The 17625-nt window shown below is 45.2% G+C and overlaps 1 protein-coding gene across 1 annotated transcript in view; it reads right to left on the bottom strand.

Annotated features, from left to right (window-relative positions):
- Positions 1-17625, bottom strand: part of IGF2R (insulin like growth factor 2 receptor) — a 124770-nt gene that overhangs the window by 56598 nt on the left and 50547 nt on the right. Inside the window, exons 6-12 of the mRNA XM_017538048.2 lie at positions 15253-15382; positions 12965-13070; positions 9688-9850; positions 9299-9461; positions 7591-7694; positions 3488-3652; positions 677-817 (exon numbers count right to left, since the gene is read on the bottom strand). Coding sequence (XP_017393537.1) covers positions 677-817; positions 3488-3652; positions 7591-7694; positions 9299-9461; positions 9688-9850; positions 12965-13070; positions 15253-15382 — 972 coding nt within the window. The remainder of the gene's footprint in view (positions 1-676; positions 818-3487; positions 3653-7590; positions 7695-9298; positions 9462-9687; positions 9851-12964; positions 13071-15252; positions 15383-17625) is intronic.

Below are 17625 nucleotides of genomic sequence, written 5' to 3' on the forward strand. Positions count from 1 at the left end.
GAACCTGCTCTGAAAGACACACCAGCAATTCTGAATACCGGGCTAATTCCTAAAATCCATCCAAGGCTCCCAGTTCCTTACTGAATGCTTATAACAGATTCTCACTACTCTCATAGCCTGGCATTTTCAAGGTGAAGTCATAAATGACAAAAATGAATGTGCTAAATACCTGTATCAAATAAGTGAGGAGTCTCTGCATGACAGTGAAGGGACCAAAACAATGATAGCAAAAGGAAGCAAAGCATACAAGCCCCTCTGATTACTAGGGCTACAGGTGAGATTACACTTCCCTTAAGCCATAACTTTTAAACAACTCTAGACAATAAAGTTGTTGAAAAAAATAAAATCACTTGTACACAAATGCTGGCAATGTTATTCTTCAGGTTACAGACTAAAAAGATGACGCTGTATTTTCCACATGGTTCCTTCTGCTCCCAGTTATGGCTTTAGCCCATGTCAGGAGGCTTCAGCCAACTTCAGGACTCCAGAGGGCATCAAGCAGTTATCGACATTTGAGTTAGGAATAACAATTTTTTTACCATTCTTTATGTGAATACAGACAAAGGAGGCTTAGATGACCACAGGATGATCTTCTAACTCATCCCAAACAGGATGCCGCTGAGCGCCACATGCCCTGGAAAGCATCACCTAGATCTTCCCTCCGGGCACAACTCACCCACTGCGCACACTGCCGCATCCTCGGGACACCCCCGTGCCTGGCCTTCTTGCAGCACTCTGTGACAGATATTAATGAAAAAATGCTTTTTCTCTGTTTCCGTCTGGCTGCCATCCACGGCTTCCCAATTCTGCTCTGGTTCTGTAACAAAACAAAAGAGTATTTTAGCCGGAAAGCAATGTTGATTTCTGTGAGTCACAAATGGTGACTGAGCCAAAGGTCAAGGGCCCAAAGCTCCCAAAGTGCTTAGTCACTCAAATCCCAGCACTCACGTTTCTGGAACCCCGGCAGACTAAAGGCACAAAATCTCACCAAGATTCTCAGGCTTCTCATTCAATGTGACAGAAACAAACTATACCCCAACACTACTTCAGAAGAGTATACCCAACTTGGGGGTAGAGAACTCAATAGCAAAATTCTCCCAAGCCCCACAGCACAAAATTAGAAACTGAAAACCCAATCAAGAAGCCGGCCTGTGTCCTGGGACCTGGTAGAGTGGTACACCATTGATAATGCACCCAGCTCAGCCCCTGGGAAGACCTGTGCAGCTAAAAGAAATCGGCAGCCTCTTACACATCTGCAGACTGACTGCAGGACAGGATGCATGGTACCACAGAACACAAGCAAGGTACCACGGGTGGCCGCTGAACTCACAAGGCTCGTGAGCCGGTCGGGGCAAACAGACGCTGATGAGGCGCCTGCAGGAGGTGAGGGGCACCAACTGAGTGTCAGGAGCACGGCAAGCAGGTGCGAGGGCATGGCCACAAAAAGCAAACCACACCGTAAGCAGTTGCTGAAGGAGTTACTCTTAGAAAGTGTGTAAAGAAGGAGGTAAAGATACAAAAATACACATTCTCATTTGAAACATTTGTGGGTTAGGTACTGGGGTTTGGAAGGCAAAAACCCCATGACTCATCAGCGGTGATACAGTACATCTGGAGAAGTACATTCCAATGTCAACAGCCTGAAAAAAACCATACAAGACTAGGCATGTGAACAAGGACCTGCCCTAAACACTGGAAGTTTGGGGTGGAGCCGGGGGGGGGGGGGCTGTAAAGTCTTATTACAAGCAGTAAGGAAGGGTTTCAGCTCTCGCCTCATAACTTCCTTAGGGCTATTTACGTGCAAATGCCACAAATATTCCAGATTCCAAGAGACCAGAACTGTGTCAGGAAGTCTGTAGACTGAAAAAAATATATCTCTTCATATCTCACAGATCCTAGGTTGTCTCTTGTACACAGTGATGCTTAAAAAAAAAAAAAATATTGACTTAAGGGATCTATCACAGCACCATCCAATTTACTGTAAGAAACTCAGGCCTGGAGAACAGCTCGCTCAAGCAAACGCGGCAACATCAGTCCTCGGCCAGGTCTCTGACTCTGCGGCTAGAACTCTTCGGCTTCACAGAAAACTAACATCTTCACTAGCACACATGTGCCAGAATTAACAATAGCACTATTCCCAACAGCACACAGGGTGTTTACCCACGACAACACTGACAGCACTCACTGCCCAGGCGGGTTCACAGTGAGGCAGGTTCTCAAACCCTCCACAAGAGGGATTCTTCTTTCTAACCTGGTATTTTCCAAACCAGGTGGGACTCAAAAGACAGAAGCAGCAATTCTCCACTGCTTTTTCTTTCTTAAAAAACCAAAACAAAACAAAACAAAAAACGAGATACATGTGCAGAGCGTGCATGTTTGTTACCTAGGTATATGTGTGCCATGGTGGTTTGCTGCACCTACTGACCCACACTCTAAGTTCCCTCCCGTCACCCCCAACCCTAAACAGGCCCTGGTGTGTGCTGTTCCCCTTCATGCCCATGTGTTCTCAATGTTCAACTACCACTTATGAGCGAGAACATACCGCCAACAGTTCTGTGACTGTTCTAGGTGGTAACTGCGTGAAGCAAGTCATTCTCTCTGCTTCATGTCACCTCTCCCTTACAAAGGCAACTGGCTTCCAGGCCTGCTGCACCTAATTTGAGCTGCCAACAGGGTAAAACCAGTAATGCCCGCATCAGATTATCCCTGTTCGAGACTCCCATTCTTATTATTCCATCTGCTCTGTTTCCTGCTAAATTCCAAGCCCACGAGGGCAGGGGGTGTGCTTTGGGGGGTGCTACTGCCTCCTGGGTATCTCTTCCAGTGCCTGTGGCTGTGAGCACAGCCATCTTTTCCAGTGGCTGTGCAGCAGTGAGCTCAGCCTCAAGGGCAAGCCTGCCACACACTGGGGCAGCACTGAACAGCGGCCCAAGGCACACCATCTGCCTATAGGATACAAACAGAAGAATCCTGGGAGCAGAGGCTGCAGATCCCACCTTAGAGATGGAAGAGAGGCAGTGTGTAAACGGGTGAAAACTCAAGGTCAAAAGACAGCAACTGAACCACAGTTCCACCCTGTGGGCCTGAGAGTTACGAGAGAATACGGCCTGAGAGTTAGGGGAGAATATGGGAAGGCTGTTACAGAAGGAAAAAAATTTTACAGGAAAAAAAAAAAAAGTCAGAAAGCTTCTAAACACAGAGCACAAGGCCTGACACCCTGTAGGTGCAGGGCAGTTTACATGCAACTATGATGAGCCCAAGGTAACCTGACCAGAAAACAATAATGCTGGTCTCAAATTCAGATATTTCATCTCCCAATCCAATGCTCCCTCTAACAATTCATACAGCTACATGAAAAAAGGGGCAGTGGGGTGGGCTGTGACCCAATCCATTGACAAAAAAAATAGTAACAGCATTTCAAAAGCACTCATGGGAAAATGCTCCCTGAACACGTGGTCTGAGGCCCACATGGCGAAGAGGGTAGTACCTGCGTGGTGGGCCAGCGCAGACAGGTCGTAGCGCTTCTTCCCGTCGGTGGCACCACAGAGGAGGTCTTCCTTCTCTTTAACACAGGCATATTTCGTGTCCCACGTGAAGAAGTAGGTGCAGTCAACCTCACCTGTGAATACAGGAGCTCCTTTCCCATCATTACCTGTACAATTCAAGAGGAGAAATTTAAACTCTATACATGACCCAAACTGAAGAACAGATAAGGAGCAAAGAAGAAACTGAACAGGACCAATGCCAACTGCCCAGTTAAACAATTCAGGTCCAGATTTGTTAGAGACTGTGGGGGTCTGAGATGAGAGATGCTTCTATGAAGCTTCAGGTGTTTCACCTGAAGCCCTCAGTGGCAGGCAGGATGCCTTTCACCTTGGGAGACGCTGACAGAAGGCTGTGTGTAAGATAAAATGGGCAGGCAGGAGGAACGCAAGAGCAGTGAGTGGAACCCTCTGCTCCAAGGCTGTGGTCAGCTCCCAAAGGCTCCTGAACATCTCTAGGTGACACTGGGGACTCACAGAAAGGAGGACAGAAATGAAGCTCTAGTTCCCAGAGCACCGCTGACTTAACAGTGTGACTCTGAACAAGACAAGTTCTCTGGGGCTCATCCCTAAAGTGAAAGCAAGAGTGGAAAACATCTACAGTCAGTCACTCCCAGCAAAAGCACGCCAAGGTCCTATGCCAACCCCACAATGTTAGCAGCACACCTCCTAACAGTACCAGCATTCTGTGGCTCCGTCAGCTCACCTGTCTATAATTTGCTCCTCCAATCAAGCCTCTTCTACCACCAAGAGTGAGCCCCCCAGCCTTCCCATCCAACAGCCAGAACAGTTTAGGTCTAAGTCTGAAAACCAGCTCTTCACAGGCCACGTCCCCATCCCACAGACACTGAGATTCGGCAGGCTTTACTGACTTGCTCCTTGTTGGAAATCCTATCCCTGAGCCTTTCCAAGCTAGGGGGCAGTGGGCACAACACTCCTTTTCCCACCCCTGATAGTTTGATAATCCTCGTCTGAGCCTCCCACCACGTGATCGGTGCCTCCTCGAGGTTTGGTGTCATGAGCTACGTAATGATCTAAGAAAAAGGAAAGTAAGATTCTGTACCAAGAGCAAATGATACCTCATTTGTAATTTCTACCAAATCTTTAATATTATCATCATTATAATTCTAATACCAGCCACAGCAGTGAATCTGTACTGAGCACAATCTCGGCCAGGCACTGAGCTCAGCATCTCAGCTACATAAGGGCGAGCTGCAGAAAAACAGACTCTGTTTAAGTACTTTCTGTACATAGTCACATGCTGCCTAACAACATTTGGTCAACACCAGACCGCATATACAACAGTGGCTTCATAAGATTATAATACCGTATTTTTACTGTACCTTTTCTATGTCTAGCTATATTTAGATACTCAAATACTTACCATTATATTAAAGCTGCCTGCAGTATTCAGTACACTCACATGCTGTACACACTTGCAGTCCAGGAGCAATAGGTTCCAGTATATAGCTTAGGTGTGCAGTAGGCTATACCATCTACTTACAGAGGTGTGAGTAAGTACACTCTGTGATGTCCACACAATGACAAAATCACCTGACACATTTCTCAGAACATATCCCTATTGTTAAGTAACATATGACTATATTAATCTAATTGATCCTCAAAACCCTACAGCAAAGGTACAATTTCAGCACCGTTTTGTACATTTAGGGTGGCTAAATAATTTGCTTACGATCTCATAACTAAAAACTAGGGCAGCTGGGAATCAGACCCCGAGGGTCTGGCCTCATCTACGCTCACAACCACAAGGCAAGATCTCCCCACTCTACTGCGGGTCTTGTTTTTTCTATCTTTCTTTCTTTCTGTTCTTTGGTTTTTCTCTCTTGTGTTTTTTCTTTGGTTGGTTGGCAGCTCCTCAATGTCCACACCTCTTCCCCGTAAGTCTGAGACAATATAATGCCCTTCTCATATCCTCCTCATCCATTTCGATCTTTTTGGATAATGATTCTGTCTTCCCAACAACCCCAAATGAGATCAGCACAGTCTCAAAGATCTCAGCCAAGTCATTAATAAAAAGCCCTGAACAGAACAGGGCCAAAGGAGGGCATCACAAGGTTGGAGGGAGACTCAGACCACAGCAGGGCAGCCCAAGCCAGCAGGAAGTCCAGGAGAGCCAGCTGGAGTGATGTGGGAGCCAGAACCAAGCTCGGTACCATAGGGGCTGGGCACATGGGGAAGACGCAGGCTGAATCCCTAGGGACTGGGGACACAGAGTAGGGGAGATGTGATTCAGAGCACAGAGATGGCTAAGTAGGCTAGTAGCCTAAGTAGGCTAGAAGGTGAGGACGATGAGAGAATGATGGAAAAGCTGAGGGAAGCGGGGAATGCTCAGACCAGATGGGAGGTGCATCCAGAGGCCATACTGATTTTCTCATTCACGAGTCAGATGTATGCCACACCCTTGCTGAAAATCCTTGGGACTTCAAAGATTTCCAGATATAGTCCAGCTCCTCTGTAGAACATACAAGCTCCTTAAATCCTGCACACTCACCGTTCTAGGGTCATCTTCAGCCACATTCCCAGCATGTGACCTCTGACCTGCTTGCAGCTACCCCACCCCATGCCTTTGAATGTCTCAAGGCCCAAGCCCTACAGCCACCCCAACACAGGACTGGCATGCTCCTAAATGTAGCATGGCTCAAGCAGCACTTCTTCCTCCCTTAACTGCCTGACCCCTGCACCCAGCCCAGATCCCAGCCAGCTGACCTTGGTGCCTCTCTCCTGGTAAAGAAGCAGAGTGACGACACTAAGCACTAGCTCTACTCCGGCACGCACTGCCTCGAACTTCCATCATCATGCTCCTTACCTCTCTCCGCTTCTAGTAAGTGAATGCCTAGAGAGCCATCTATCCTCACATCACCCTCCAGCCTCGTAGGGCCTAAGCAAATAGGTACTAAAAAAGTGTGTATTGTGAAAGTAACAAAAAGAGCCACACAGAAAACAAGGACAGCAATGGCAGACCTGTAAACAAGGGCACCCCAGGGGCGGGCGGTTGTTGAGGCATTTTCGAGAGCCCTCCCAGCAAGAGCCTGGGCTTGGGCTGGTTCTTTGCTTGCTTGCTAGGACGCTCACAGGGGCATGGTGCTACCAGTGCAGGGGTGCCTGACTGTCTCTCCCACCGCAGACATGATCTTTGGGGGCTTTGAGAGCACAGTTCACATCATGTCCAGCTGCCTCTCCCACATCCTATAGTGAATCCTGTAGCAATCCACCCTGTGATCAAGCCAGCCAAAGCTCTGCCATAGAAAAACATACAAAACACACGGAAGCAAGGGCCAGAAAGACACTCCGGGTAAGGCAGCACTTGGGCTGAAAACCAGGCTGGGCTCTAGAACAAGTGCTCTGAGCAGTGGTGGGTTGGCCTACAGGGTGCCTGGGGTCACAGCCTGGGGTCAACAGATAAGGCAGATCTCTGATGATGATGGAATCCCATCATCTCTCTATAACTACAACTGTGTCTACAATCTTCAAGATATGGACAGTGGTGCCGCTTTTTGAAATGCCAGTGCCTTGGGGACTCAAAGGCGCATCTCATCACTCAAGAGAAAGCCATGCCCCCAGCTTCAATGTACCCAGTGACATTTTGCAATCCCCAGATCCAAACTCTACTACAGGGCTACCACTTTGCAAAAAGGATTATCTTGATACTCATTACATAAAAGAAGAGGTCACTCAATCGAAATTGGCAAGCCATCCCACCCCTGCTGAATCTGTCCTTGCTTTAGTTTAGTGTGCACCAAAATTCAAGACGAAAACTTTCCCCACAAGCTCAGTGCTGGGCCCATTCCCAAAACAAGCAGAGAGAACCAAGGAAAATGCAAACAGGATGTGTGTGTCCACTGGGGCAGTGAGGGTGGGGAAAGTGCTACTCCAGTAGAAAAAACTCAGTCTGGTGGCTAAAACCGGCCAGTCCGAAGGACATCTGACTCTTCCATTCAACGTTCACTTCCAAGAACACGCCTGTGCACACACACAAGCACATGCCCATGAATACAAAGAGGAGGGCTGAACTCTAGCACACACTTACCTGCTGTTTTATTGCACTCAAAGTTTAAGACACTCATCCGCTGAAAGCCTGAGCTGCATTCATCGCCTCCAGAATAGATCAAGGTGAGGTCTCCATCCGAATATCTAGATTTCGGTGAATATATAGACAAATGTATTTGGTAGAACCAAGAAACTTGAATCTTTTAAAATGTTCACATTAAGTCTTTTGCATAGATCAACAAATCACTACTGACATAAAACAGCAAGCTCTCTAGCCAGCTAGGAAAAAAAAAAATATCTACAGGAAATGAGTTCCAAATGTATGGGCTTGACATCCTCTTGCTTCAAAGTACTAACTGGCTGGAAGAAAGTGCTGAAGGTTTTGCTATGAGCATGAAGACTTCTCTTGTTCTCACTTTTAGATTTTGTACAAAAAAAAATAACGCCCAAGAATTAGCTTTTGTAACAGCCGCCACAAACACAACTGTGCCTGTGGGGCCCTGGACAATACTGGTCCTGGACAATTTGAAAGGAGCAAAAATAAAATGTTTACAATGCAGCTTTTTGGCAGATAGTCCATGTTTTTAAAAAGCTCCAAGACCAGTTTTTTGGTTTTTACAGTTTTCTATTCCTAATTTTTGAATCGTTAAGTGCCCATAACACATTTTCAGATAAGCACATCGTCATCCTGTTTTTATGAAGGTTAACTACCAAGTTAATAGTCAACAGAAATGCACTGAATGCATTCTTTTAGCTGTTTAAAATTTTCTATAATGCTGATGGTACTTCAAATTCTCAAATTGCCAGCAAAAAATCGAAACTCCTCAAGCCTGTAATCCCAGCACTTTGGGAGGCCGAGGCGGGTGGATCACGAGGTCAAGAGATCGAGACCATCCTGGTCAACATGGTGAAACCCCGTCTCTACTAAAACTACAAAAAATTAGCTGGGCATGGTGGCACGTGCCTGTAATCCCAGCTACTCAGGAGGCTGAGGCAGGAGAATTGCCTGAACCCAGGAGGCGGAGGTTGCGGTGAGCCGAGATCGCGCCATTGCACTCCAGCCTGGGTAACAAGAGCAAAACTCCGTCTCAAAAAAAAAAAAAAAAATCGAAACTCCTTAAAAACAAATTTAAAAATAAAAAAGCCCTATCAACTGTAAACTCATTAAATAATTTTCCTACAGTAGGGGCCGTACAAACAGCAAGCTTATAAAGTACACAGTTCTAACAGAAACACTCTTACTCTAAAGTCAGGAAAAACATCTGATTGTTTAGTGACAAATGGCAACTTGCCGAAGTTAATAGGAAAAACTGCTAACGTAACTGATTTTCCTGTACCTATGGAAAATGGAAAAAGGAAGAAAAAGAGGAGAGGGAATTATGTTTCACAAGAATACACAAAATTCACTTGAAAATCATGCAGGCCAGGTCCCATGGCATGTGCCTCTAATCCCTACACTTTGTGAGGCCCACGTGGGAAGATCTCTGAAGCAAGGAATTCAAGATCAGCCTGGGCAACATGGCAAAACACCATCTCTACAAAAACCACAAACATTAGCCAGGCATGGCGGTGTGTGCCTGTAGTCCCAGCTACTCGGGAGACTGAGGTGGAAGAATTACTTGAGGCAGGAAGTCAAGGCTGCAATGCGCCCAGATCGCACCACTGCACTCTAGCCTGGGGTACAGAGCACAACCCTGTACCAAAATATACAAGGAAAAAAGAAAATCACACAGAGGCTGTTGACGTACCGGAGGGTCTGATTCTGGTATCTTCCTGCTGCTTTGACTTGAGTGGTATTGCTCTTTTTCACTTGGCAAACTGCAGCTTGTTTATTACAGAACTGTACTTCAGTTTCTCCACAGACATTCAGATAAAACAAATATTCTGTTCCATCTGAAATATAGGATGAACCTAGAAACAGGGAAATTAACAAGAAGAGGTTTGTTTTATATAAATGGGCATTAGAAGGTTACAGCCTTACTTAGTCAAACCTGAATCCTATTTCTGAAACACCGGCCCAAACTATGGCTCTCTCCACCCAGGAGCATGCACGGAGTAACTCGGCCCCTACTCTTCCATTCCCTCTCTCCATCCCCTTCTTCCTAAGCAGCACCAGGAGGCAGAAGGCACTGCTCACCTCCGCTCTGGGTAAGTGGTGTGAGGTCTATGGAGACATCCTGCTGCTCGCTGCTCAGGGAACAGGTTTTACTTTCCAGGTAATCTCTGTGGCAGGCATACTCGGTAATCCACTCAATTTCATAGCGGCAGTTGGATTTAGCAGTGAGTTTGGGAATGGTGCCCTATCAGAAACAATGTGAAAGAAGCAAAATAAAAAATGTTTCATGTGGCTTAAATGCAGGTTTTCCACACTTATGAAAAGCTCAAAGACAGGTTAAGTTTCTACATTCTGCTGTTTCTGTCTTTCAAATCATAATTGCCTCTAACACATTAAGATTATTTGACTTCTAACAACTCAGTAAAGTTACTTTTATCTTAATTATTTTCCTAAACTGTTATTTTTTTCCATTTGACTTGTAACACCTCCATTACTTTTTATACTCTTATTTCCTTTCTGGTCACCGTCAGAGAGACACTCGAGCTTCGGCCAGTGAGCACCTAGACTCAGTGACATGTGGCAATCACTAGGATGTTGGCAAGCAGTAATAGGCTGTGCAGACTGCATGGTCCATTCACTGCTTTCTACGAGTTGCTCAACTGAAGTAGTGAAACCCCAACACTGAGCAAACATCATCACATGTGTGCACATCCAGGGACAGGTCCACAGCCCCTATGGGGTGCTGGCACCACCATATCTGTACCCACTTCTGCTCCTGGGTGAAGCTAGGGCACCACCCAGACACAAACCTGACTCTGCCACTATGTTGCTACTACAGAGCAGGAGCTCCACCATTCATCTTTGATGTGAGCCATGAAGGGGGCTGATGGGGTCCCTGCTCACCAAGAGAGTCACTGCCATCTTTTTTTTTTTTTTTAAGAGACAGAGCCTTGCTCTGTTGCCAGCCACCAAGCTGGAATGCAGTGGCGTGATTTCGGCTCACTGCAACCTGCGCCTCCCAGGTTCAAGCAATTCTCCTGCCTCAGCCTCCCAAGCAGCTGAGACTACAGGCGTGTACCACCACGCCCAGCTAATTTTTGAATTTTTTAGTAGAGACAGGGTTTCACCATGTTGGTCGGGTTGGTCTCGATCTTCTGACTGCCATCTTTTTAATTGTCCTTGGGAGACACATCTTTCTTATTGGGCTTAGCACCAGGCACAGCAGTGCTGCTTCCCAGCACCATTCATTCCATAAATACTCACTGGGCACCTGCTATACACTGGGCACTAAGTACCAGTTATACAAACAGGTGGCACCAAATTAGTAAGTTGTAGAGTTGCTGGTCCAACCCTCTTCTGTCTGACTCAAAATAGATGCTTCTGCCCCCTTGGCTCAGTGCAGTCTGACACACAGTGACACAGACCCCAAGGCTCCGTAAGAGAAGCCAGGCACAGAAAGCCACACTGTGCAGGATTCCCCTGACATAAAACATTCAAAAAAGGCCAATCCACAGAGACAGGAAGAAGGTGCACAGTTGCCAGGGCTTGGGATGTGAATGGGAAGAGACTGCTAATGGGCATGAGGTTTCTTTTTGGGGTAACAGAAATGTAAAATTAGACTGTGATGATGGTTGCACAGGTCTAAAAAAAATACTAATAACCACTGAATTGTACTTTTAAAAAAACTGAATTTTATGGTATGTAAACTCAATAAATTCAATAAACCATTTTTTTAAAGATCTATATGACAAAGTGAGTGTTTACTAAATACCAGCTCCTAAAATCATTAGTAAATGCTTAAACAAACTGCCCAAGCATTACAGCGTCCAAGCACATGCCACACAGTGTGCCCAGTGAACAGTGAAGCCTGAAAAGAAACCTGACTGGGTGTGGTGGCTCACACTGTAATCCCAGCACTTTGGGAGGCCGAGGCAGGTGGATCACCTGAACCCAGGAGCTGAAGACCAGCCTGGTCAACATGCCAAAACACTGTCTCTACTAAAAATATAAAAATCAGCCAGGCATGGTGGTGTACACCTATAGTCCCAGCTACTCAGGAGGCTGAAGTGGGAGGACTGCTTGAACTGGGGAGGTGGAGATTGTAGTGAGGTGAGATCATGCCACTGCACTCCAGCCTGGGCAAAAAAGTAAGATCCTGTCTTTAAAAAAAAGAAAAAGAAAAAAAATTGTGTTGGGGGGGAACATCTTGCCCCACTAATAATAAATCAGCCTCTTCTTCTAACACCAAGAAATGCCTTATACCACTTTGAGGAAAAAGGAGGAAAACTCATAATTCTCTTGATTATTATAGTGTAAAATGATTCTTACCAAATGCAGAACAAATAAAAAGGGAAAACACTAAAAGCACTACCACCTGAGAACATCTCACCAGGCTTAAAAGATTTCAACTCACATCTGCAGATACAAATAAAAAGTATCAATAAATATTCCTCTCCATTCATATTTAGAACAAACATCAGACAGTCAGGCCTTCCTTCAGCTGATAGTACATGGACGTGGAAGGCTGGGGACAGAAAGTGGCAAGCTGAGCCCTGCACTGTCTCCATACACACACTAGGCCAGCTGCCAGTCTGACATCAGAGCACATTCCACATTTGCTTGGGGGCAGGGGAGTGTGGTTCTCTGGCAAAAGAATTCAGCCCCTCCCTACTTCACTGGACTACTAAGAAGGCAGAAATAAACTAAAGGAAAGCCGTGCCCTACCCCTTCCTCCCTGGGGGACGCCTCCTTTCCATTAGCACCTACCCCTGGTTACAACACTTAAAGAGGCACTGGAGACTCAAGGACAAGTAAGTCTCAGCAGCCACATTCAAAGAGTTTACAACTTTGCTAGAGATTTCATCAAAAGCAGAGTGCACAGCAATAAATTGGCCTGTGATGGGGGTCAGGGGAAAGGCACAGGTGGGGGGGTTTAGGGGCAGATTGGGAAGACAGAGGAAGGGAAATGCTCCTCATAAGAAATCACAGGCGTGAAATTATACTTCGTTTTTCCACTATTCACTAAAATCAACCAAATCACAAAAATAAAAATATCTGTCCATGGACCACCTAAAATCATCTCAGAGACTAGAACAAAACACTATCCCACTATATGGGAGGCCCCTCTGGGTTGGTGTAAAAAAGCAAAAGGCAAAATGCAAACAGCTCTCCCTGAGTGAGCCTCATGTGACAGAAGCTATTCCAAGAAGCTCATGTTTTCCTGAGAGCCCACCAGTACCTCCGTCGTGGCTCCCAGCTTCCTGCATCCAGGCCCACCCTGTGCAAACCCCAGACACTCACATGAGCAACCCAGGCTAATGTGCGCCACTTTGCAGTCATCGGGAGACAAGTCACTTACCTCTCTCCGCTCCGACGGGCAAACAAACGTAATAGTCACTGCGGGGCTGTGACCGTCACAGAAGTCTAGCTTTCCCGCCTCTTCCCTCACGTAACTCAGGACAAGCCTGGGAGAGCCACATTGATAAACCAGTATTACAAAAGTAGAAAGTGCATCCTAATTTATGTGTTGCCCTAAGCATTCAGCACATTCACTTAAGGGGAGAGGGTACAGAAAAAATATTAAAAGAAGCTATGGTATAAAATGACTTCATTTCATGTCCATTTGGAAAAAAAAAAAAATGTTTTAAGTAAACTCCAATGAGTGTTATTTTGTTAAAAATCAAAAAAAGTGACCAGCAAATAAATTTGATATATTAAGAAGATCTGGCTGGGTGCAGTGGCTCACGCCTGTACTCCCAACACTTTGTGAGGCCAGGGTGGGTGGATCACCTGAGGTCAGGAATTCGAGACCACCCTGGCCAACATAACGAAACCCCATCTCCACTACAAATACAAAAATTAGCTGGGCATGGTGCTGTGCCCAGGAGGCTGAGGCAGGAGAATCATTTGACCCCAGGAGGCAGAGGTTGCAGTGAGCTGAGATTGTACCACTGCACTCTAGCCTGGGCAACGGAGTGAGACCCCATCTCAAAAACATAAAAAAAAAGGACAAAGCAAACCTGTTTGGTCTGCTTCAAGTCCTAGAAGGAGGAAAGAAAAAAAGGAATGTAAAACTTATTTTAAAAAAAAGGAAGAAACAGCGTTTGAGTAAAATAAACAAAAAAATGTTGTCAGGTAACAAAATTAATTTAAAAAAAAAAAAAAGCACACAAGCAGGCCAAGTGTATTTTTGCTCACAAGTCTAGTCAATCATTTTCTCTTTATACAACAAATTCTAAATGCAAGCCAAAGTTTTGTTTTGTCTTAACCCCACAGCACCTGCCTGGCAGTTACTGAACTGGGGTTCTCTTCCACCACCCAAACCACCATCCAACACGGCCCCCACCACCAGGGTTTACTGCACTCAGTGGGGAATGAGCCCAGTGCCTCTGGCTGCCCGCTAGAGAACAGCTCATCACAGATGACCTGCCTTTTCCCACAAGCAAAGCTCACACTTTTGCTCAGTGTCCCACGTTACTTAACCGTTACTCGCACTCATTTGTATTAAGAATTGCCAGTGTGTCACTTAAAGACAGTTATGGTCTGAACTGTTTCCCCTCGGAATTGGTATGTTGAAACCCTAAGCAATAGTTCAGCATGTGACTCTCTTTGGAGACAGGGCCTTTAAAGAGGTAAACAAGGAAAAAGGAGGTCATGTGGGTGGGCCTCAATCCAAAATGACTTGTCCTTATGAGAAAAGATTAGGACACAGACCCCCACAGAGGGAAGCCCATGTGGAGACATAAAAAGAAGATGGCCGTCTAACGAGCCAGCGAGACAGGCCTCAGAACAAACCAGCCCTGGTGACACCTTCTTCAGACATGCAGCCTCTAGACTGTGTAGGAAATAAATTTCTGTGGTTTAAGCCACCCAGTCTGTCATATTTTCTTATGGCAGCCTGAGCAAACTAATACAGACACACATATAGAAAATTCCAAACGTTTTTCTCCTTAGGTTATGCTCAGGTATTTTCTTTGGACAGAGTGCACATGCTCCCTATAACCACCCAGACATGCCACGAGCTCCAGAGTAGAGTAAGCACAACAAGGTGTCTACCAAAGGCCGCTAAATGGCGAGAAAATGTAAATCCTTGATCTCAGTTCAGCATATGGTCATGTGCAACACACTGGAGAAATGCAGGTGTCTGCCAGGCCGTGCTACAAAGGCAGTACCAGAGCATATGTAAACAGCACAGCAGATTACAAGGAACGCCACTCCCCGCTGGGAATAGGGGTGCCTGTCATCTCCAGTGAAGGTCACCAGCAAACTGTCCCTCCTGTCTCTTGCCCTCCCAAGATGAGAAAACAAGAGACACAAAATCAATTTCACAGGTGCCACAGAATGAAAAATATCAGAAGGCACCTCAAGACAGGCATTATTTCATGAGGCAAATAAAGATACGTAGTATGGACTAGATCATGACATATATTTTTACTGCTGTAAGAGACAAATGATTAGAAAGTAGACATCAAGCACACCAGCCTATGTGACTCACAGCAATGACCAATGATCTCACAAGCACATGTAAAGCAGGAACTGCAGGGATTATCTCAAGCACTGCTACAAAAGGATGTTCCTGCAGCTCCCTGAAACTCAGGTCCTTGCTGGAGATTAAAAACGCCAACGGCAGTGACAGCCTCAACTGACCTGTCCTTGCGCATCAGCTTCAGTCCCTCCTGGGGTTGGCCAACGTCGAACGCCTGGTCTCCTCTTACCAGACAGGCGGCAGTGCCAGGGGGACAGGCCCGCAGCTGTGAACCTGGGTCCCGCAGCGTGTCTAAAAATCATGTATTACAGTAAATCAGATTAAGTGTCAGGAGTAGTAATCACATGTATCCTTAGATCCGGGGCCCGTTTAAATAAATTATTCAATTCTTAAAAGTCTCCCTAAGTAACCATTCTGAAATCTTGGACAAACCGATAACCCTCTCCAAACAAAGCTCAGGATGAAGGAATGTAAAGTACTGGCTCTGCACTGGTACAGAAGAGGTGCCCGGGAAACAGGTCATCATGTTGTCTGTAGTTAAGAGATGTACCCATCCTCTGCCTGAGCTACAACAACGTTAGCATTATCCTCTTTCAAGCTACAGAGACTGGAAGATGCAGGCACTCCACAGATCACTGGAACAATCAGGAGATTAGTGGAAAGAAACCACAGCTCTGGGTTCAAATCCTAAATCAACCACTTACTATCTCTGTAACATTGGTCTAACTGCAAAACTATCCAGTTGCCAGAGTGCTACTGCACAGGTTTGGGGGAAGATTAAAGATGAGAACATACCCAGAATATGTCCCGAACACCATGCAGGTCTTTACAGACTGACAGCAGCACCTATGACTACAGCCAGGTTGCTCTTTACCACACATTTCTATGGTCATGGCCCAATACCTTACATAATAGTATACTTTGGGATTTACTTGTTTACTATGCATCTTTTCTCCTGTCTAACTAAAGCTCCAGGAAAACAGGAGCTGTGGTGTGTTCAGTGCTATCATTCAGTGCCTGGATTAGTGCCTAGCACATAGGAGGGATTCAAAAAACCCTTTTCCCACAAATGAGTGGTGAATAATCTCACCTCTCCTGAGTTTTATTTGCCTTATCAATCAAAGATGGGAAGGGTTATCTACTACCTTCTGCAGTAAGGAGGCACCAGCTAGTGAAGAGGTAAGCAACCCTTTAACTCTCAAGTCCTCCAAACACAGGGTGGAATTATGAAATTTCACAAACGGGCGGCTTTGTTCCACCCACAGTATCTGCTGTGCCACAGGCTCCTTGCCCTCACGGGAACTCAATTTAAGACAAACCACTTGGTACACCAAAGGCACAATACATGGCAAGCACCCTGAGAATGCAAGGAGTTAAGTTCATGGTGGCAAGACCAAAACTATCCATGAGGTTTTAAGGGTCACATGCAAACTTGGCTTGAGGCTTGGGGCAATTTCCAGGGAATGGAGAATGTCTGAGTAAAAACTGGGGCACATTTACTATGAATCAAAGTCATTCAAGCTCAACTCAAATTGCCAGTAAGTTGGAAAGAAAAAACTTTTATAAGAAAATACCCAGCAAATTTAGATGATCTGCAAAATGTTAAAAGACCAGAAACCTAAATGTTTTCCAAATCAAAATAGCATATTAATTCAGAATTCAATAATCCGCAATTCATCAACTTTATAACCAAACTTGAGTTACAGACCCTTTTATGACAAAGACTGCATTAGTCTTTTTCCAAAAGACCAATAAAGGTTATCCTTGGAGAACAAAAGAAAGATGTAATACTCTAACCCAAAAAAAAATCTAGTGATCACTGGTTACTTTTGGTGAGCCCCGAATGGGGTGTATTTACTGTTTTTAACTGTTTAGAAATAATACACAAACAAGATTGTATAATGTACATGTACAATTTAAAGAATAATTATAAGTTAATACTCATTATCCAGCAATACTTCCATATACTGAGTTTTTTTTAATTTTCTCTAAACTTTTCTAAGGGCAAAACATTATGTACTATTTGAGAAATAAAAACCAAAGAAAAACACTAAAAATGACCTTTTGATTAGTTAATCACTAGCAGAATTTACTCATGTCTAGCATTGTAGAAGGAAAGTCCTGCCCTACAGGACTTAACAATTCACAGCACTTGGGGGAAACATCAAGCTAGGTTTTAGAAACCTAGCTTAGCAAAACCAGCTGAAGGCCAGTAAAAGGCTTAGTAAAACTTTTCACGGCCCTTTTTAGATAAAGACCATTTATTTACAGCCTTTCGTTAATTTTTCGAAGATGCTAAAGCTACTCACGCCAGTTCCAACAAGTACAGAAAAAGTCAGGAAAAAGTCAGCTTGGGCCAAAATACGCATCCTGACCAAGTACTCAAGTCTTTGATCATCGCTTTTTCTTTTTTACCCAGCCCGTGACTCAGAGCCAAGTGACTCGGGTACACACACAGAACAAGACCAACCCTCACTACTATAGAATCTTGAAACCCATGGTGTCTGGCCAAGAGAACACCCACATGGAATGGA

This window comes from Cebus imitator, unplaced genomic scaffold, assembly GCF_001604975.1.
Source record: "Cebus imitator isolate Cc_AM_T3 unplaced genomic scaffold, Cebus_imitator-1.0 Scaffold6, whole genome shotgun sequence".
NCBI lineage: Eukaryota > Metazoa > Chordata > Mammalia > Primates > Cebidae > Cebus > Cebus imitator.